Source organism: Channa argus, chromosome 18 (genome assembly GCF_033026475.1).
Source record: "Channa argus isolate prfri chromosome 18, Channa argus male v1.0, whole genome shotgun sequence".
Taxonomy (NCBI): domain Eukaryota; kingdom Metazoa; phylum Chordata; class Actinopteri; order Anabantiformes; family Channidae; genus Channa; species Channa argus.
Window position 1 is genome coordinate 1,129,847 of NC_090214.1, and position 22,099 is coordinate 1,151,945.

The window sequence follows — 22,099 nt, forward strand, 5'->3', positions numbered from 1 at the left end:
CAACTGTAACATGAAATAGTAGCATAAAAATCCTTGAAATGTAATTGCTGAGTGCAAAGTTTAAGTCAAACACCTGAAGGAAATGGGACACATAAACTACTATGCGCTGCTGAGATTACAACTTCAACATGACGTTTTGAAATTGTGTCAAAGTGTCAGATATAAGCTGAAAAAGGCTGAAACGAAATGTCGCTTCCTCATATAGTGGTTAAGCCAGGAAGCCTAAAAACATTCAAAGGCAAGATGCCTGCAGGTGGTATTAATGTTGTGGCTGATAAAACAATCAGTTCTAAATGTGCCTTGTTCCCTGTGATCTTAACTCAGTCAAGTGTTGATGCCTCTGCCAAAGAGAACAAGTGTTAACGTATTTGAGGCAGGTTTTATTTGATATTTATTGGACTGTTTTCTATTTCCCGTTGTAATTTGTCTCCAGCGGTGCCTGAGAGGAGCAGAAATGTGTGCACAGCTTTTCACATTTCTTCTCCCACTGTGCATCACTTTTTAGTTTTCCACAGTTTACTGAGATTCAATTTAGTCTTTATTCAGCCTGTAATAATGTAGTTAAAGTGTTGTTTGAAATACAAATACTTGTTTGTATTACTTAATTGCCTTTTGTGTGTGTACAACATACTTGTACAGTTAACCCTCTTGGTTGAGTAGCTGGCTAATAAAATATTAAAAAAGCACAGTTCAAAGAAGTTTTATTTTCTTAGGAATGTTTTGTTTCAGATGTAAAGATGTGTGAGGAGTAAAGTTAATGTTGCATTACTGGATGGATTTTATCAACATAAAAGTGAAAGGAATCACATTTAATTTCTCTGGGGTGTTTCCACCAACATTTGTTTGTGTTTTTTTTTTGTTTGTTTTTTTTGCTGCCGACTAAATATTGTTGGTTTTGAGGGTAAATCAGGTTCTAAAATCTGTTCATGAATTAACCTGATTTCTGCAGAAACTTTATTTATGAGGCTCGCGTGGAACAAATTTGGACCAGACTCGCACATTTAATAGTGTTAAAATAAGTGAATACTGCACTATTGCTATTTGACTTGACCAAAGAATTTAAATTGAAACCGCCAATAATCAGAACGATCAATCCTCAGCATCCCCCAGTCGTGACGCTGCCGCGCTAAGTGCGCATGCGCCGAGTCCGTCACGACTCGCACACTGCTGCATCTTCTGCAGGTGGAAACATGGCGATGAAGGCGCTCAGAGGGATGGTGAACGGGGCCATGAGTGAGCTCTCCTCGGCCGTCAGCGGGAACAGACCGACGGCCGCCGCTCCGCCCTCCGCCGCCCGGGAGCACGCGATGGCCGTGAAGCGGGACTATATCTCCCAGCCCCGCCTCAGTGAGTCCCCGTCTGAGCTCCGAGTAACAGCAGACAGACGCTGTTAGAGGCCTGGAGGAGGCAACGCATCAGCGTCGTTCGGTGAATGTGCAGCTCTGGCGCAGAGATTGTTGCTGGTCGCAACTTTGAGAGAGGAGTTTTATTAATAACTTGAGTAAATGTCTTTAGCTCCTGGACGTGTTTGTTAGTTGCTGTCATCAGATTTAAAATGAACGTGGTCATATTTTGTAGTTTCAACATGTCACGTGTTGTTTTTGTGCCGTTTCCAATCAATAACAAACGGCCTGGTGAAACCAAGGTCAGCAGATGGATCATTACCGCTGCGCGTTCAGCCCGAACTGAGCCCAACGAGCAGCTTCTCATGTCTTAACCATGTAGAAGTCGTGTGTGTGTGTGGCCGTGAAATAGATGTGAGTCTGTATCAAACGACTAAACCCTGGTTAAGAACTGTCCAACATGTTATATCACCTCGATCCTTTAAGGTTTTATGACATTGTTGTGATATGATGTCGTATGTAATGATGTCAACAGTGGAGCTCAGAGCTTTAATAGTGAAAGTGGGAGGTTTCTCACACACACACACACACACACACACACACACACACACACACTAGTGAAGAGATCTCAGCATTAGGACAAAAAAGCTGTGCAGCCTGAAGAAAACCACTAATCAGGGAGATTCATCTAAAAAAAAAAAAAGACACCTTGTGCTGTGTGCAGTGTTGTCGTCACCGTGACCTGTTTTTCTTTTTCCTCAGCCTATAAAACAGTGTCTGGAGTCAACGGCCCACTGGTGATTTTGGATCAGGTGAAGGTGAGTTTATCACCATTTTCTCCCTCGTGGCCCAAACTTAAAGCAGTTGCGAAAGTCTGACAGTTTCTGAAGAACGATGTTTGTCTCAGTGCAGATGTTCTTTGCTTAGCTTGCGATTGATCTACGTCTCATGGTCTATTTCTTCTTTCTGGTCGGGCTGCACTTCTACAGTTCCCAAGATACGCAGAGATCGTCCATCTCACGCTGCCTGATGGCACCAAGAGGAGCGGGCAGGTGCTGGAGGTGACCGGCTCCAAAGCTGTGGTGCAGGTACCGTGTGTGTGTGTGTGTGTGTGTGTGTGTGTGTGTGTGTGTGTGTCTGTGTGTGTGTGTGTTTTACACGATCGTTTAACATTCAGCATACACCTGAGGAACAGTTAAAGGCCACTGACCGTTGTCCTGCAGGTATTTGAGGGAACCTCGGGTATCGATGCCAAGAAGACCAGCTGTGAGTTCACTGGGGACATCTTACGGACACCGGTCTCTGAGGACATGTTGGGTACGACACACAACTGCAGCTGTGCAAAAACTTATGTTTGAACCGAACGTTTGAGACTCTGTGAGGTTTGATGACCATGTGTTTGCAGGTCGCGTGTTTAATGGGTCAGGTAAACCCATCGACAGAGGACCAGCAGTCCTGGCTGAAGACTTCTTGGACATCATGGGTTCGTTTCTGTTCTAAGCTGCTCATTTATAATCAGTGGTGGATGAAGTTCTCAGACATTTTACTTTAGTAAAAGTCGCAGTACCACAATGTACAAATACACGTCATGCAATCAAAAAGAAAAAGTTCCAAACTATTTTTAATTGACTGTTGACTTACTTGTTTTAGCCATTTCCTAATCTGGAGGTATGAATGAGTCACTAAGCAGGTCTAGCAGGCCCACATTCAGGGGCCCTTTGACCTCTTTGACCCCTCAGACACTGTGCAAAGGGGCTTTTGATATGTCTTGTCTGATCAGTTCATCCTTTAGTGGGACTGATAATTAATCCAGATGTTCCTGAGATACTGCCTTTATGAGAATGGGACACATGAGCTCACAGTGACCTCAACCTCTGGTCAACAAAACCCCGAAGCTGCTCACTTCCTCCTTGAGTCCAACTGGATGTTTGAGCTTCATGGTCTTCCTGAGATAAGAGTCATAAAGTGTCCTCAAAGAGACAAAAATCAACACATACAACAGCCACAAAGTTGCAACACAACCAGTAAGAGACACAAAACCCAAAAACACCCACGAGGATGCTATAAATAGCTACAGTGTGAGGTCCAAAACCTGTTCACTTTGAGCCAGACGAGCAGTGTTTCTGCTTCGTGACACGTGTAAGTAGATGTATGATGTTGACCTTGACAGATCAGTCATTTCATGTCTTTTTCTGGGTGTTTTGTGTCTGTTAACTTGTCCGCCGCCACTTTTCTCAAGTGTTTATGAAGTGATGAAGGTCAGTATCAAATCAGTGCCGGCTGTGAAGCGGCACACGCGAGAACACTGAGGCTGCTGTGAACAGCCTGTTCACGTCTTTTCATGGCAGGTCAACCAATAAATCCTCAGTGTCGCATCTACCCTGAGGAGATGATCCAGACTGGCATCTCTGCCATCGATGGCATGAACAGCATCGCCCGGGGGCAGAAGATCCCCATCTTTTCTGCGGCGGGGCTGCCACACAATGAGGTACTCAGACGATTATATGTACACTCTTCTACATGAAGGTATTAATAGATGAGGAATGAGTCAATGACTTTATTTAGTTTGTGTGATGCTGACCATAAATCTCAGTCTCCTCCGTCTTTCCTCGCTCCACGTGTCCTCGTCAGATTGCAGCTCAGATCTGTCGGCAGGCCGGTTTGGTGAAGAAGTCCAAGGACGTGATGGACTACAGCGAGGACAATTTTGCCATCGTCTTCGCAGCCATGGGGGTTAGAACCCATCAGCAGTGTTGGGAACAATTTGATCCTTTGCTTTCCTCACCAGAGAAAGTCCTATTTTCTGTTGTTTCTTCCTTCTCCCAGGTGAACATGGAGACAGCCAGGTTCTTTAAGTCGGACTTTGAGGAGAACGGTTCCATGGATAACGTCTGCTTGTTCCTCAATCTGGCCAACGACCCCACGTGAGACTTTTTCCTTTCAGTAAAACCTCACAAATACTTTGTGTGGCATCGTGTTTAAAAACTTGTGTACTTTTACGCATCAGTGTCAGACATGGATGATACAGAGACATCATTCACTTTTGATTTGAATAATTTTGTGGTCATTTTGTGTCTGTTCCATTGTTTGTCCCCCCCACTGCTCCAATGTAGAAACACCACTGCCTGGAATCAGGTTTTGCCTGATATGATCCTGTTGGTCACCACTTCGTGTTGCTTTGTAGTTGTTGTGTGTACTGTGTGGTCCTTTTTGTCTGTGTGTTGTTTTTAGCTGTCATGGCTTTGTGGGTGGCTGAGTACAGGTTGGGAGTCAGCCAGATGTTAGGACAATCACTCTGCATGTTTTTCATGGCCTTTACGTGATTTAATAACATTACATTAATAACTTTGTTTCATGAATTATTAATTCTTCTTTTCTTTGAATTAAGCAGGTGGATATAAGCACACAATAGCTAATTAAACTTTTTTTTGCAGCATCGAGCGAATCATCACACCTCGTTTGGCTCTGACGTCAGCAGAGTATCTGGCCTATCAGTGTGAGAAGCACGTCCTCGTCATCCTCACAGACATGAGCTCCTACGCAGAGGCTCTCCGAGAGGTCGGCCACCGTTTCAGTGCTTTTCCTCCAAAAATGGCTGCAGGAGGCTAGAAATGAGCTGTGCTTTAACTCGCTGTGTCTCAGGTGTCTGCAGCCAGAGAGGAGGTGCCGGGTCGGCGGGGTTTCCCGGGCTACATGTACACGGATTTGGCCACCATCTACGAGAGAGCAGGCAGAGTCGAAGGACGTAGCGGCTCCATCACCCAGATCCCCATCCTCACCATGCCCAATGATGGTAGTCCCACCATCTTAGTCCATCATAGCACACAGTCCTAATGCTAGTAACAAGGACAGTAGCGTTTGTTTTTAGTCATGCTGTGTTCGTGTGTCTCTCAGACATCACACATCCTATTCCTGACCTGACTGGTTACATCACCGAGGGACAGATCTATGTGGACAGACAACTTCACAACAGACAGGTATTAAAAGCGCAGCATCACCCATTATCCTGACGTTTACTGACAGACTGGTGTCACTGAACGTTTCCTGACTGCTCCATGTGAAGTTATTGTAGTGTTAAGTGAACAACTGTAAACTGCAGGTGTGTTCATCAGCTCATCACACAGGCTGCACATTCAACAGGTGCAGCAGGTAGACGAGGAGATGGTTGTTAAATCACGTCTCTTTTTGCCCCTAATTGATTCAGATCTTCTTTTTTTTGTTTTTTTCACGAAAGGGTGAACAAACCAAAGCCCATTTCTCTTCACACTACAACGGTTCCACTGTGTGGGATCTGATTTGATCAGTCAGTGTCAAATGCTCACAGTCGGGAAAAATAAAAACACACGAGGCAGAGACGGGGGAATGGAGTGATGAGCAAGTTTGAGATTTATGGAGAAGCTACCAACTAGCAAAGACATTAGACCCAAGTGGTTTCTGAGGAAACTGATTTGACTGACAGCATACAGCTGACATGTCCAATCAATCTGTGCAGTGTGGCAGTTCAGGAAAATCCTGTTTGCATTAATGCCGTCTTTTTGGAGGCACTGTCTCCCCCTGCTGTTGGTTTATTGAATGCATCCGTGTGCAGCATCATGTCTACACGTGCAAAAACAAGCACTAAAGCTGCTGTACATCGAACCTCCAATGCACGAATTTGCAGAAAATGTCTTTTAGCCTTCAGCTTTGATCAGGCAGATGCTGTATGTGGTGTAAAAGCTCAGAGTCTGGACTTGTTGCAGACGAGCAGCTGCTGACTCTGTATTTATGACATCATGTTTCCCTCCTGTGGTCAGATCTATCCTCCCATCAACGTGCTGCCATCTCTATCCCGTCTGATGAAATCTGCCATCGGGGAGGGAATGACCCGCAGGGACCACTCTGACGTTTCCAATCAGCTCGTAAGTACACGGACACACACACACACACACACTCCTGCTTCACACTGCGCTTACTGGCCTTTTCACTCTGTGAGTAAATGTGTGTGTTCAGTATGCGTGTTACGCCATCGGGAAGGACGTCCAGGCCATGAAGGCAGTGGTGGGAGAGGAGGCTCTGACAGCTGATGACCTGCTCTACCTGGAGTTTCTGACCAAGTTTGAGAAAAACTTCATCTCCCAAGGTACGACGGGGCACAGCAGATCACTGAGGTACAGTGCTGCAGAAAGATCTATTAGGATCAGGATCCATAGATACTGAGCAAGATAACAAATGTGAAAATGTATAACTCTCCTAAAACCCTTAAAAACACATCTGTGCAGCAGCTTGGTAGCTGCCCCCCCACCAAAAAACCCCTCGTCTCTCACACGTGGCAGACGTTTCTAAAACCCTGGCTCAGAGGGAAACGATATGAAGGAGAAAATATTCTTGCCAAACAAACTGGTAGCTTTCTAAAAATGTATTTCTTTTTCACATGCAGGTCCCTATGAGAACAGGAGTGTGTTTGAGACTCTGGACATTGGATGGCAGCTCATGAGGATCTTCCCTAAGGAGATGCTGAAGAGGATCCCCCAGAGCACCTTAGCGGAGTTTTACCCCCGAGAAGCCAAACACTAACGCGACACAGTTGTCTGTGTCTCTGCCAGTGCTGCTGCTTCCCTCGGATTCAGCGAAGCCTCCGGCTTCATACTTACAGTTTAGTGTCGTGCCGTCACACATGATGTGATGCTGTAATCGTCCTGGCACTTTCGTGTAACCTTGACAATGTATCATTCCTGCTTAAACATCTGAAAACAGAAGGAGAAAGATGCTCAAACATATGTAGATCTTTTACTGAGTGAATGTGATGAACAGCCTGTCGATTGGAGAGGAAGGGAATCATGTATTAACATCTGTGGGATGTGATGATTTGAACGACTCTGAAAAACTCAGCAGCCATTTACTAAATCAGAAGCTCTCAGATGCATTCACAGAAAGATCATAGTCCAAAATGATGATGCTTGGCAGACACTGTACAGATTCATCTTAGTTTAACTCCTGACTGTTAATTTTAGACAAATCGGCTATAATTTGATGAAGTGTGAGAAGGACCAAGAGGAGAATGAGCTCATGCATCATCAGCTGTAGTCAGATTGTTTAGAAATATTGTCGTTCTGGTTGTTTTGTCCGTGTTCACTCGGCCGCTGCACGAATCAGAGTCTCACCTGAGGGAGCTGAAAGGCTCGACGACAGCTGTGCCTGCTCATTAACCTTCTGCGGGCGTTTCATTAAAGCAAAGTAACATTTCCGTCCCTGTATACGTCAGACGATTGTGAAGCTCGGTCGTGTTCTGCCACGAGGTACAAGGCCGTGTTCAGAGAAATGTCATTTTCACATTGATGCTAGCTTTTCAAGAAAGCTGTAACATAAGAGCCAGGAGAGGAAATAATATTAAATGAAGCATGTTTAAAGTCTAATTCTGTGCGAGGACAGTGTGTAGTTTGAATTTCTCGTCATCATACTTCATGACTTGATGTTATAGTTTTTTGTTGGCTCTGCTCTTTTCAGAAGTGTGAAGTGAATATTTGAGTATGTGTCGTATTTAATTTCAAAATATCTATAAGTGATATATTTTTAACAGTGTTTGCATATTGACTGAATATATTATCAGCTTGCATCCATTGTTGTTGAATGTTTCCAGTCAGTGCCTGAAATATTAAATAAAGGCTGCTGCCTCCATATTCCGGATCAGTTGTGATGATTTAATATTCATTTAATTTTAGCATAAAAACGTTTGTATCTGTCTCAAAACGGCTTTAATATTACATTTTATGTTTACGAGTGTCTGCCACTGACAAGGTCCATGTTACATCAGAAGCCAGTTTTTATACATCCATAATTTGTAGAATAAGATTATTTTAAAAGTTTTTAATTAAAATTACTTATGTCTGCATAATTTTAAAGGATTCCAAGCCTTCGCATAACAACTATTTCCATATTTACACACTTTGTGGATTTTCCAAGTGAAAGATATTTATTTCCTGTGCATCTCACTTCAGTTATGTTAGAGAAGCACATTACTTTACTTGTAGTAATCATCACTAACCTGTTCCTAGATAACTTGATTTAAAAAATAAAGAAAATATTTCGTCACTTCGCAGGCTCCGTAGTTTCCGTCGCTCTTAAAATCTAGGGGCGGTGCTAAGAGCGCAGCCCCGCCCAGACGCACGCGACTATTTCAAACCCCAAACAGGTGGTCTCACTTTGTTTGAAAGGCCCCAAGAAGAAGAGGAAGAACGAACGACTGAAGATTAAAGAGTAAAGAGGTGACGCGTTAACGAACAACAGGAAGCTGCTAAGCACGAGCTCAGGTGTGTGAGAGTGAGAACAGGTAACCGATTATCAGCCATGGACACGCGAGAGGACAAGCAGACTGAGGGACTTTCCTGGGAAGACAACGCCTCTTCACGAAGGAAAGACTTGAGCCAACGTGAGTCACTTTGTGTTGTATGTGTGTGTCCTGCTGTTTAAAGGCCGCGTGCGCCTCTCTGGAGTTTCTCTGGATCTTCTCTGGACTGTGGTCAGAAAGATGAGCTCCATGTGTTGATTTGACCTAAAAGCGGACCTGTCCAACCCGTTTCCAGTCTTTGCTCCGTCTTAGTCGTTGCTTGTGACTCTTTGGTGAGAACCTTCAGAAATGTCTGTGATTTGTCTGAGAAGTTTCCCCTGAAGAAGCACAGAAGCTGCATTAAACAGTTTTTTTTTCTAAATGCTAATCAAGCACAGCATGAAGATTATCCACAGATATGACAACAATATGAGAGAATGCTGCTGTTATAAGACTTAATCATTCATATTCCAACACACAACTCAACAATAAAGTTGTTTTTTAGCAATATTATCAGGCTTCACTGTATTTCTAGAAGCCAACAAAGCTAAATGAACTTATTCTGTACATTATAACATTATTTATTATTTTCACTCCAATCCATTAGTTTCTCATCTCCAGGATCCTTTTAATCAATGTTTTAATCACTGGTTTTCCATTAGAGGGAAATTAGTGCCTGCAAAAAAAAGTTTTAGCTTTGGACTGAAAAGGTTTTTTTTTTTATTGTAACATAGTAACATGTTTTTTTTAGTGCATATCTATTTTTCACACATTAATATTTTAGTTTCGACCAAAAACATGTTTGAGGCTTCTGTGAAACTGACTGAACGAACTTGTAAATTGTGGCAAATTATTCGTTATATTCAAACTGATGTTGAATAATGAACGGCACCATGTAGTATTTCAGTCTTTAATATCTAAAATATAAATCGACTCAGAGATGCTGAAAGTCAACTGCTGATGTCGCTTCACTCCTTTTGAAATGATGCTTCAATCCCAAAAGTTTGTCGTTTTAATAAGAGCAGTGTGAGAATGTGTTCATCCGACCACCGGGAGGCGCTGTTGGCCTGCGTGAGTTTATTAGTGTGCTGCTCTTTCAGTCCCCCCCCCCGCTGGGTGGATTTATCATCCCTCTGTGATCCAATAATGAAATTAGAGGTGGGGAAATTTCACTCTGCATCCAGCTGAGATGACTCGCCGCTTCTCCGAAATACCACCAGGTCATGCATGAAAGTTCAGCCCAAAGATGAGTCAAAGTCGGTTAAGTGCCAGAAGCGTCTGATAGGGACCAGTGTTTTTTTTTTTTCTTATGAGAGATGAAAGGCGTGCTCGAAACCCAAGCACCGGTCAAACCTGTGTGTGGCTGCCTGAGCATAACACACACAGACCCTGAGATACAGCTGCATCTGAAAGGTTCTGATCCAGTTTATGTCGCTGTGTTTATGCTCCGCAAGTTAGAGGAGCTGCAGCTTTAACCGAGCTGCAGGGTCTCAGCTCGAGGGAAAGTATACTCCATAATAACACTTTCACAAAACAAACAACTTATTTTAATACAGGTGTGTGTGTGCGTGTGCGTGCGTGTGTGTGTGCGCGCGCAGCGTCCCCCTGGGGAGCGCTGCAGGGTGAGAGGTGCAGGTGTTTGCAAGTTTTCTAAAATTAACCAGGAAGTTAGGTTTTTTGCGATGGCCTGATGATTCGACAGCTTACTACTCAACAGCCCTTTTTAGAATTTTGCATTAGATAATAGAGGAAACAAGGAAAAACACTTGTTTCCCGACGCCCAGACTGGACAGGGTCTCTGTGGGCCGTGGCATGTTCTCCCCCCCCATGTTTGCGTAGGTTTCCCCCATCGCTGAAAACGTGTATTAGGGACCAGGTGAGGTTGGCCCATAGTGGCAGACCACTCAGTCACAGGGGCTCAACACTAACCCTCCATCTGATGCAGTTTTGTTGTGCATCTTCTATCTATGACAAACAAAGAACTGTATCTTCTTTCTTCTCCTGTCCTCCTTATGCCATTGTCGTTCCCTCTGTCCTCTTGTATATTTCTCTCACATCTTCCTCCTTTTCCTCTTCTCCTCCCATGTTCTTGTTGTATCTCGTTGTTTTGGGTTCTCTGGTTTCCTCCCTTATCTCCTCTCCTGTCTCCTTTCTCCTCTCCTCTTGACATGGATGTGAATGGACGACTGTGAGCCTGTGATGTTGATGGATGGTGGCAGGTATGTGGTGCCTCTGTCTCTCTGCACTGCTTGGATTGCTCACAGTGATTGGTCCTCTGCCACCTTGTCTCTCTCTCTGTGTGTGTGTGTGTGTGCACAGATTTTAGATTGATACCGTATTTATGACGACATTGCTGGAGCATTAAATTATGAAGATGAAAGTGGGGGCGTGTGTAGCTGTTACTGGGGTCTTAAACTGTTCTTGTGTTCTCACTCCTCCCAGACCAAAATACTTTCATACTAATAGTTTGTTTACTCAAAAGTACACTGTTGTAGTCTCTTGTAACAGAGTAATTCATTTTGGGCAGCATTGTCTGCTTTAATATCTTGTGTCTGGTCCATTGATTGACAGAGGTCAATGAAAGTTATTATTTTGTGGTGTTTTCATTAATCATGGAACTGTGTTTACAATCCCAACAAGCAAAATGCATCAGTTGTTAAAATAGTTATGGAAATTAAATGAATGGCAACATATCGGCCTGAACAACAGCATGTGTCTCTTGTCCTACTAGCAGGTTTAAAGGGCATTTGTTGTCCAGAAAACAGTGACACACAGAAATGTTGAGCAGTGGTGTCATTAATTAACATTGTTGTAAATTAATGCTAGATTTGCAGGAATTATTGAAATTGGGCACAATTCCTGCAACCCTGCAGTGAAAGTCAGACCCAGGGTGGGATTCTCAGTTGTGAAGTGAGAGGTCCGCAGTTCAAACCCCACATGATCCCACATCCAACGTTCAGTTTAGTTGGTAATAACAAAGGAAATGTTACATGTTATGCTCAGCATGGCCACTCTGAGCAGCCACACAGCAAAATGTGACGTACGCAAATACAATACTCAAGTAAAAGTGCAAGTGTGCTTTATGATTATGGTAATAATGGTAAAATATCAACTGTAGTTAATAAAAAAAATAGGGTCAAAGGTCACGTTGGTAAAGGTGGAGCTGTGTTTTGCCACTTTATGTGATGATAATGATATTATTTTTATATTAAAATTAGCAGGTGGTGCTAATGTTGTTGCTGATCTGTGTCTGTAACACACAGACCTTGGTCGTAATAACCTGCTGCACAAACGACACGTGGACTTTTACAGGAGGACAGACTCATTAACGGACACGGATGCTAATGTCAGCATTTGCATACTGGCACATAACAAACCAAAGAGATTTTATGACGACACATCACTTTAAAGGGTTAACATGGTCTAAATTGATGAGATTAGAGGAATTAAACAGCAAATTTGAACTGACTGCACTCAACCAACACAGCTTTAAAAGCCTGTTGGAGACATGTTTCTGGCTGTGGGTCAGGAACGTTGTGCGTGGTGCCAGGAGTGCATTAGTTAGTCTTATTTATTTCTGTGTGTTCGTGTGCATGTGTACAGGGCAGAAAAAGCCCACATACACAAATGTTGTTGTTTTTGTTTTTTTTTCTGTCTGTATTCATATTAATTTTGCAGAGGAACCTTTAATTAGATTCAAACCGAGACTATCTCATCCATTTTGTAATTCAGTATCACTCTTAATTATCTTTTGCATTATCATTCCGGTGTGTGTGTGTGTGTGTGTGTGTGTGTGTGTGTGTGTGTGTGTGTGTGTGTGTGTGTGTGTGTGTGTGTGTGTGTGTGTGGCGTCAATAAGCAGTCTAAAGGGTAGATAAACACACGCTTCCTGCACAGGACTAGAATAATTCATGACCTGTCACAAAGTATTCCCAACCACACAAATAATTGAAATAACGATGTTAAAAATGCTCACTAGTGCTCACACGCATTAACACAAGTTAAATGCACACACGCATCCACACACACTCACACACACTCACACACAGCAGTAGTTTACTCTCGTCTCACTGTGAGGCCTAAGTGCAGTATAATCTTGTCATAATAAACCACCTATTAATACACATCTTTCCATGTTTCCGTTCACTTATTTTTACTATTATTGTTTCAATCAATCGGTTCCTCAATTTGTCTGTGAAACCTCTGGAACAGTAACATAAAATTCAGTCCAACAGGATTTTACAATTCATCCAAATTGAGTAGCTGGGAATTGAGAAATGCTAGTGATTTGCTTCGACTGAGCTGCAAACGGTTCCACCTTCGCACAGTGGGGTTATACAAAGCTGATGTTTAATAGGTGGACAGGGTGTTTATGATGAGTCAAAATTACAATTTTAAAGTGGCTGCAATTACAATTTGAGTATGTGATGTTTACATTGTGAGAAATCCAAATTAAACATGTATTTAATGCAATTAAATGGTAAATTCATGCAGACTACATCTTTAACTCCAGTTAAAGATGTAATCTTGTTCTAAAAGTCTGCGTAGTTTCTCAGTTTATAAGTTGACTCTGTCAGACAGGAGATGGTTCTATAATATAACCTCTTCTTATACTGAGAGGTGGTTCTAAGGTTTTGGTTCTGTTTCAATACTTTTGGAGGGGAGTGTAATGCAATTTATTAATAACTAGTCAAATAGCATAATACTAAATTTGACTAATTATAACTCCAGTTCCTCTAAATTATTATTAAATAGTAAATTATTCATTTTGTATCTTTTACAGGAACAGTGTGAATTTTAAGTGCCTTGGTCTACGTTGGGCTGCAGGCAAAAGTTGCCCAAATCCAATTTTTTTTTTTTGGCCACATCCATTTTTTAAAATGACAGTTTGAAAAGCACAAATGACAAGAACTTTTTGTTTTTAAATCTAAGTATCTTTTACATGTGCGTAATTAAAGATGCTTTAATTTTTAAGTGTATTTTTTTTTTTTATTCACTTGATTGATTCATTTCAGACCTAACATGGTGATGTACAGATCCCAAATGCTAAACAATTAACCTCCTATACAGAAAGATAATCTGCATTCTTTATTGCGTCACATTCTGATTGGTGGTTAGATGAGGGGGCCACACCTCCAGCCAATCAGAGCATGGGGATAATGAATAATGCAAATCTAATGGAAACAGCAGCTAGAGAACAGAGGGGTTATAAAGTGTAGTAAAGATTTTAGTGTGTGACCCCACTGTTTATTTATCACATTCTGTGTGTGTGTGTGTGTGTGTGTGTGTGTGTGTGTGTGAGCTGCATTAAGAGCAGAGTTGAAATTGATGGGGAGTCAGCGCTATCCTCCATCCATCTCCAGTCCCCCTCCGGCTGTCTTTCTGTGAGCCTCAAGCAGAAAAGAATTGTTTGTTTTGACAGGCACTGAAATCCATTTCCAGTATCTGTCACAGGCTTGATGAATCCATTTGAACTCTCTATCTGCTGTGTCTCTGCCTCGTGGATTTGTTGCAGTGACGAGAAGCCTGAACGCCACATGTGAACGATACACGTTTTCTGCTTCTGTCCCTGCATGAGAAAGCCAGCGAGCGGAAAGCTGCAACACGGGTCCACACACACACACAGAGGGTCAGATATTATTCGTCCTTATTCTGTCATTATTCAAACATGAGCCTCCTCCTGTCCTGAGAGATGTTGCAGCAAATGAGGGCTTGTTAGGAGAACAAACCAACAGAAAGGAGCAGGGTGAACTCCACCACTCCTTGTCCTCTGTAGTGTCTCCTCTACACTCGCCTCCCTTTCTTCTTCTGCTGTTGACCTCTCTGTTTTTCCTATTGATTTTTTACTTTCTATATTTTCTCTTTTCTTGCCATTTCCCTTTTTTGCTTTCACTCCCTTTTGATGATTCCTTACCCTATTTTCTGTTCTCTAAATGCTCTCTTTCCATCTTTCCTTTCCACCTTGTTGCACACTATTCTCCTCCTTCATCTCCTAGTTTCGTTGCCTCTCCACCTCCTGAGCTTGTTTCCTTTCGTTTTTTTTCTCCTGTATTTTCCTAAATTTGGCTGCACCATTTCCTCTCCTTGTTGCCGCCTCTTGTGTCTCCAGTATTTGTATTCGCTTTCCGCCTCTTGTTTCCTCCTCTGCTTATTCTAGAGATCACCTGACCGCAGAGCTATTTCTTAGCTCATGTGAATCCTCCCTGCAGAAACGTTAAAGTCGATCCTCGTACTTTGGCTCAGTTTAAGGCCAGAGGAGCCAGACATTACACATATTCTGCTGCTCGCTTATAGCAGTCGGGGACGTTTCCTGTGAACAAATGTCTAAACTCGTGAACACAGCAGGATGGAGGCTGTGAGCAGGTTGGGGGATTTAGGACGGAGTCACACAGGACCTGCAAACCTCTGGGACAGGCTCCACCAGCAGCAGAGACAAACACACAGCCTGCTCAGTGAGAGCCATTTATGTTTTATGGGCAAGTGGCAAACAAGACAATAAGTTAGTGAGATGATGCATTCACTGAATCACAGGTTTGTTTCTCTCGGTTATGTCACAACTCTGTCTGTTACAGGTTGTATAAAATGCACAAAGACAAATACATTTTTTATTCTTTTTTCAGTTACTATATTAAGGATATGTTGAAAAGTTACTGTTACTGAAAAGTTACTGATGATATTAAACATATCAGTAAAATTGTCTCCCTCCCACCACTTTCCTCTCTGATAATAATTCAAAAAAATCTCTTCCTAATTTCCTATTTTTACTTGTGATCCAACAGCAGCATCGGGTTAACTCTAAAATTTTCACTGCTAACTGTCATATTTGCATAAAGTTGAGGCTTTTTTCCTCACATCCCTCTGCTGGGATGCTGAGTGTTTACTGAATTTGTTCAAAGCCACCTCTCATTCAGTATGTTTATATGGACTTAAGTAACCAGGTTACAGTCGTCTTTCTTTGGAAAGCAGTAAAGCTGGTTTCCGAACTCGGGGAAGGGGATTAGGGAAACCTGGTTTCCCCAAGTAGAGTTCTGTCAGAACGCAGATTTCTCTGACAGAATGTAATCGTGCAACCAAGTTTCTAATGGTCTTTCTCCAACTGTGCATGTGCATAACAAAAGGTTGCAGACAGGAACAAGCAGCTGAATGAGAGGAGAGATGTTTAACAGGGGGAAGCCGCCTCACCTTTTAAAACAAAGTCTGCATAAAGTCCTACAGACAATTTGCAAAGTCCCTCATAGATGTTTAAAGAAAGCTCCGCTCAAACTACAGATCCAATTTTTAGTGTTTAAATGTGACCTATATCAAACTCCTGGCCATGGCCCTGACTTGACACGCATGGAATTAATCATGGATGGAGCTGAAGCAAACCTTTACAATTACATTTTGTAATTGTTGTGCAGTGGAAGCCGACAAACGTATAAGCAAATGATGATGAGAAGACAGTCGGAGCCATGACGGGAGCAGATTCAGAGAAGCAGATTTTATCCAAAATTTTCCGATGTCAAGACAAACTTTGATTACATCTGCCAGCGCGTCTCCTCAAAGATGACTCCAGACTGTTCAGACTGAGATCACATTGGAAAACGTCAGACACGTATCTGTTTTAGAACTTGATGTGAAGGTGGAAAAAATTGAAAAAAGAGTTCTTGTCATTTGTGCTTTTCAAACTGTCATTTAAAAAATAAATGTGGCCAAAAAAAAATTGGATTTGGGCAACTTTTGCCTGCAGCCGAACGTAAACCAAAGCATTTAAAATTCATACTGTTCCTGTTGTGGGTCAGCTGTGTGTCGTCTTTTTTTTTTCCTCTCTCCCCCTTGTGCTGTCACTCTGACACTAACACATAGAAAAGGCTATTTTCTTATTGTATCACTACACGGAATAAAATACGTTTGAGGTGAAGAAGAAGAAATCAGGTTACTCTTGTTCTGCATGTATAGGCAGATTTCTATCAGCCATGTTTCTTAAGTGCATGTAAACACAGTTTCGTAATTACCAGAGACATGATTTCTCTGAGAACCCCGGTGACTTCGGTGCATGTAAACGTCTCCATTATCGATTAAACAGCAGCTGTCGTTTACTCAGAAAGACCTGTACAACCTTGTTGTCTGATGATTTCTGTCCTACATTCAGTAAAATTAAAATGAAATTTGGAGGAAAGTTGAACCATGGACCACAAATACACTGCAAGAGTTTGAGCTTTTAAACTTTCATGACGTTTTTTTTTTTTTTTTTTTAGTAAAATAAAAAGAAAACAAAAACCTGTCTGTTATTAGTGGAGGTGGAAGATGTAGTAATATTTACTTAGTAAAGTAACAAACTGAAATACTGTTACAAGTCTTGCAGTTAAGATGTTAGTAAGTAGAAAAGATTTAGTTGAAAAATTCTTTGAAGTACCAAAGGTAAAAGTACTGTTTATTGTGAATAGTTAATTTCACGTGAGTGAATATTACATAATGTGATAAACTGACCCTGTTTTTAAAATGGCACATTTCGAGGGTTGTGCCGACACAGTATGATCTCAGTGCTCTTCCTAGTTTTAGCAGCAGCCCCACAGTTTAAATGCCATAATGTTTCCTGACCAGAGACGTCTGGAGGAAAATGTACATCTTGGGATCCATTTGGTGGCAACATTTGCAGCCATTAAAATGTTTTATACTTTATTGTGCTGTGCAAGAAAAAACGTGTCTCAAGGTCTCAGTGCAATAAATGTGTTTGGACTGTTTTATTAGACCAATGAAAAAGGAAACGCATCATTTGTTTGTTGCTGGGTGTTAACAAATCGATGGCCAATTAATGAAAAGTAAAGCCACAGACGTCTGCTCAGTCTCACTGCATTAAAGAACTGAACATTTAATAAATATTGTAACAAACTGTAATTAGCAAATCTTTCTTCTGGCACCTTTACTCTGAGTGGGATTGGGAGTAAAAACACCATCTCATTGTGAGGGCACAGTGTAGAAGCTTCTCATGGTTATTGAATTGTGAAATAATTTATGATGGCTGTTCTGACATTATCAGTCTGTCTGAGTGTGTCTTCATGTAATCCCAGACTGACTTAGAGCAGGTCTTCGGGGGAGAACGGCATCCATCACAGGGCTCCTTGTTCTTGTCTCTGAAGATAGTTCTCAAAGTTTGGGCTGGTACTTCTCTTAATGTGGTGGGAGCCAAAGGGCCTTTTGCACATGTAAGGATGGAAAAACATTTTTCTACTTTATCAGGATGTTTCCCAGACATGACAGATTTAAGAAGGGCCTCTAAGGGCTCAATTTGCAGGAGTAGGAAACATTTGATTCCCAAACCATATAATACCTGGATGCAAACACACTTTTGAAAGGAGGGTCTTTGTCCATCTCCTCATTGCTCAGCTTCTCTCACATCATCTCCAGCAGTGACGCCCAGCTGATCCTTTTCACTCACTGGCTCGTGCTACTCCATCCATGTGTTGCTGTGCCTACTGTTTGCCATGTAGACTCTGAGGTAAAAAAACATGCACGTCTGCCTTTACAGTGTTTAAAAGGCTGCCTCAGTTTACAGCTGTAAGAAAAAGTAATTTCCTGGTTTCCCATATAGATTAGTCTGGAAATGTGATCTGATCTGAGCAAAGTCACAAATATCAACAAATGCAGTATATTTTCAAATGTTACTACACGAGCGGTGATTATTTTTCGTGAGTTTACTTATTGTCATTACCTTTTCTAGCCGTGACCATTATGTGTGAAAGGTACTAAGGACATCTTTCTGTATCCTTGTATAGAAAAGTACTCGAATCAGTTTGATATTAGATTTGATATATTGGACTGATATAAAGATTATAGTGTGAGTAATTGGAAATAATGCAGCAAAAATCTGATTCTGGGTGTTGATACTTTTCACTTTCACTTGTCTTGAGCACGTGCTGTTGGCACACGGACATCGTGGACAGTCGATGCATACACAAACTAATGCACGTGGATATATGATCAGAGCCCACTCGGACCCTCATGCAGTCGGACAGGTGACAAACTTTACCCCATTATTTGGCTTTTAGTGGGGAAAGGAGCGACTGATGCTCTGAGCCAATCGGACTACGCAGTCCATCTGACACCTCCCTCGGCTCAGGGTGAAGCCTGTAGTTACTGAAATCCATTCTCTGTGCTCGGGCTCCCTAAAGTGTTTGTTTGTTTTCAGCTGTCGCTTTGAAGGTGACCAAACTGTGAATAAAACATAAATGGAGAACGCTCTCTGTCAAAACCCAGCGACGCTGTGCTCTGAGAGCTAAAAGGCAGCTATTTACGAGTGTGTGTGAGTCTGTGTGATAGTGGTTTCAGTTGAATCCATATATTTCTGTATTTATATATTCTGGAAGTGTGTGTGTGTGTGTGTGTGTGTGTGTGTGTGTGTGTGTGTGTTGGCATTTCTGTGTCTTCTTGAACTGAAATGCAGTTTCCAAGGAGCAAGGGCACCGATGTGTTTTTTTGCATGTTTGTCAGTAACTGTGTGTGTGTCTGCATGTGTGTGTCAGAGCTGGAGTCTTGTGATTGATGCTGGCAGGTGTTGCTCCCCTCTCGCACTCTCTCTCACGCGCACATGCACACGCACACACAGTGACATCTCATTCCCATCCGAGTCATTCAAAGCAGAGGCTCACTGGGCCCTGGCAGCCTGGGGATCGCAGGCTGAATGCTAAAGAAGATGGCCGTGATTCCAGCCCCGCGCTCCGATAAGTTGTGCTGATGTGACAGGGAGTGATCAGAGCTGACACGTCCTCACCTCGGCTGGTCTCTGTTCGGTCTCTGCGGCCAGCGGAGATCAGAGATAAAGACAGTACAGAGGAGGGACATGGAGAGGTGACAGATGATGAAGGCAGCAGGAAAATGAGAATAAAGTAGGAACAAGAGCTGCAGGCTGGAGAAGAAGCTTATGCAAAAAGAGATCAGGAAGAGCAGCAAGAGGGTAACTTTTTAATGAGAGCTTGTTCTCCCTCACCGAGGAACAGCTGCTCTCGTTTCTCAGTCCAACTCTGTGCTTTGTCTTTCAGTGCTGCAGGACATGTTCACATCTTTTGCTTTAAGGTCCAATAAAAGTCCAAATTGGTCCTCTTCACCCCGTCCTTAAAGTGTTATACAATCTGCAGAAATAAAGAAATAATGTCAAGTCTGTGTCTGTAAATATATAATTTTTGTTTGCGTGGACAATGTGAAAAATGCTTAAGTAACAAAATCAAGGTCGGTGCTTCCTCTGCCGTCACTCGAACGGCAGCACCAGTTTCCTTGGAGATGCCTGCAGGTGTGTTGGCTTTGCCGATCAACAAGCTGGAGTAATGGCGACTGCAGCAGCTGCAGAGGAACTTAAGCCTGTTTCACACACATAATGCAGACAATGCTAGAAGAAGTCGTCAGACATTGTCTGGAGTCACCATTCACACACAGCGGGAAGTTGTTAGAGTGTGAAGAAACCCCTGGTTTTCAGTTGGCGATCAGCGACGAGTTCATGCACAGAATATGGACGTTACACTAGTGGGCTCGAAGGATAAAGTCCGGATAAGGTCGGCAGCGTTTCACTGGGACAGTTCTCACACACAGTCTTCCAGACAGAGTCAGGAGAATGTCAGGGTTCAGTGCATGTGTGAAAGGTACTATATTCATGTCACCTCATGTCCCTTTTGCTTGTCTTTGGTCTTCAGACTTGCACTGGAATTCTGAAAGACACTATGCTTCCGAACATTGTCTGGAGTTCATATGTGAAGCGGGGCTAGAGTGGGTCAATGGTCCTTTTGTGTTTAGGGCCCAGCATGCAACTAATTTGGGTAGGTGTTACTTTTTGTCATTGGTGCACAGGTGATCCAGGTATTAATCTTTACAGCCCTTATGAGTAAATGGTGAAAACCCCTAGTAGGGAGTTGTATAGTTTTTAGTAAAATCCTTTAAATTGTGTGGTGTCTGTGCATGTTGACAGGGAAAAATATAATAAAAATGGTGAATCGTCTGTAACACTGAAAAACTTTGGCACGAGAGAAGCTTCAGAGCTGAAGTGTTGATTGGCAGCCACGAGTTCTTCAGGTTTTTTTTTAAACATGGAAATGTGTGTTCAGAAGCACGTGGCAGCTACATGTTTGGACTAACTTATATAATGCTGTCTAAGACAGATGTAGGTCAATTTAGGCAAATGTATCCCGAGTCCATTCTCTACATAGCTAAAACGGAGGCTTCCCATAGGTCAGTGTTGCAATTAAAACCTTGAACTGTTTTTCAAAGTTAGGATTGGACAGTTTGACAAACTGCGTGGTGTTGTCAATGCAGTTTGCTGCAGAAACCTGTCCCCCAAATACTAGACTCAGAAAGATTTGATTGAGTGGTGGGTCTTTAATAGTAGATTTACATTTAATTGCTCTGTTGTAGTGTAATGTATATTAGCTTTGTTTCCTGCCCAATTGAAAATGTCGTATTGAGTAACTTGCAGTAGTAGAAGTTTACTGAGGTGTATAGAGTGTAAACTACACTCTGGCATCAGTGGAAGTTGAAAGAACAATTGGGGCAGATTTAACATGTTCACACTGAAGATGTCACTAAAAGTTATTCTGTTTAGAATGAAGTTAAACTTTAATTTGATTTTGATCACAAGAACTACTTGCAAGAGAACTCGGAGATGGAACTGATCAGCAGAGGACTTGAGGCACTGAGCACAAGTATTGTGAAGAGCCATTGCAGGTCTAAATGTGATGACGTTGAGCTCTGTATATTTGCTTGTGTATCCGTCTACTTTTGACACTCCATTAGTCTAAAAACTACAAAATAAATCTGACTCAATGTAGGATGATGTGAAGAGCAGCTGATAGAGCCGGTATTTTGTCAGTGGAAAAAGCTAAAGAAGAACCTCTGGCACGAACCCACCTGTGGTCAAGGTGCTCAGACGTATGGAAGCAAACTGAGAAGATCAAACTGGAAGCAACACTTGCAGGTTGTCAAATAACCAAAGTGTGTCAGCTTGGAGCCTTTATCAGGGTCTGTGAAAAGTACAGAGTTGGACTTTTAAATGGAATCCTATTAACAACAACAAGCTACAAGTGTTGCTGGCAGTTTGATTTGATTTAAAAAAAAAAAAAAAAAAAAAATTATTACTTTTTTTGTTTTTTAAAGAAATCTGACATTCATACATCACATTACACTGTGGGAAGGAGTAAAAGGTCATGACCCTAGAGGAACACGCACCTGCGTCTGCCACCAGAAAATCATTTTGCACGGCTTCCCCTTCAAACTAATGAATTAGTATGATTTTAATACCATTACCGAATGAGTCTTACAGGTATAGTCATATCTTGTATGACTGCACTGGTTTATTTTGATTCTATTTAAGCACCTTTGTTAATGTCTGTAGATTTATGGGCTATTTTTGTTTTTGTCTGTTCACGATTCCCTTCTCTCTATTTCAAATCTGCACATGGGTAGTGACTCTGCCGTGTTGAGATGATGTTCC

General features: G+C 42.2%; 1 protein-coding gene and 1 long non-coding RNA gene across 2 annotated transcripts in view; both read left to right on the forward strand.

The window, feature by feature from the left end:
• The first annotated feature begins 1,121 nt into the window (after window positions 1-1,121).
• Window positions 1,122-8,006, forward strand: atp6v1b2 (ATPase H+ transporting V1 subunit B2). The gene is made up of 14 exons (XM_067484386.1): window positions 1,122-1,347; window positions 2,106-2,161; window positions 2,333-2,431; window positions 2,567-2,660; window positions 2,749-2,826; window positions 3,692-3,831; window positions 3,975-4,076; window positions 4,170-4,267; window positions 4,778-4,901; window positions 4,986-5,136; window positions 5,238-5,320; window positions 6,137-6,241; window positions 6,333-6,462; window positions 6,760-8,006. Exons 1-14 carry the CDS (start codon window positions 1,137-1,139, stop codon window positions 6,894-6,896), a joined length of 1,608 nt encoding a protein of 535 aa, XP_067340487.1. The 5' UTR covers window positions 1,122-1,136; the 3' UTR covers window positions 6,897-8,006.
• A 495-nt stretch (window positions 8,007-8,501) lies between these two features.
• The window catches only part of LOC137103759 (uncharacterized), a 55,703-nt gene continuing 42,105 nt past the window's right edge, over window positions 8,502-22,099 (forward strand). Inside the window, exon 1 of the long non-coding RNA XR_010911598.1 lies at window positions 8,502-8,748. This is a non-coding gene — a long non-coding RNA (uncharacterized lncRNA). The remainder of the gene's footprint in view (window positions 8,749-22,099) is intronic.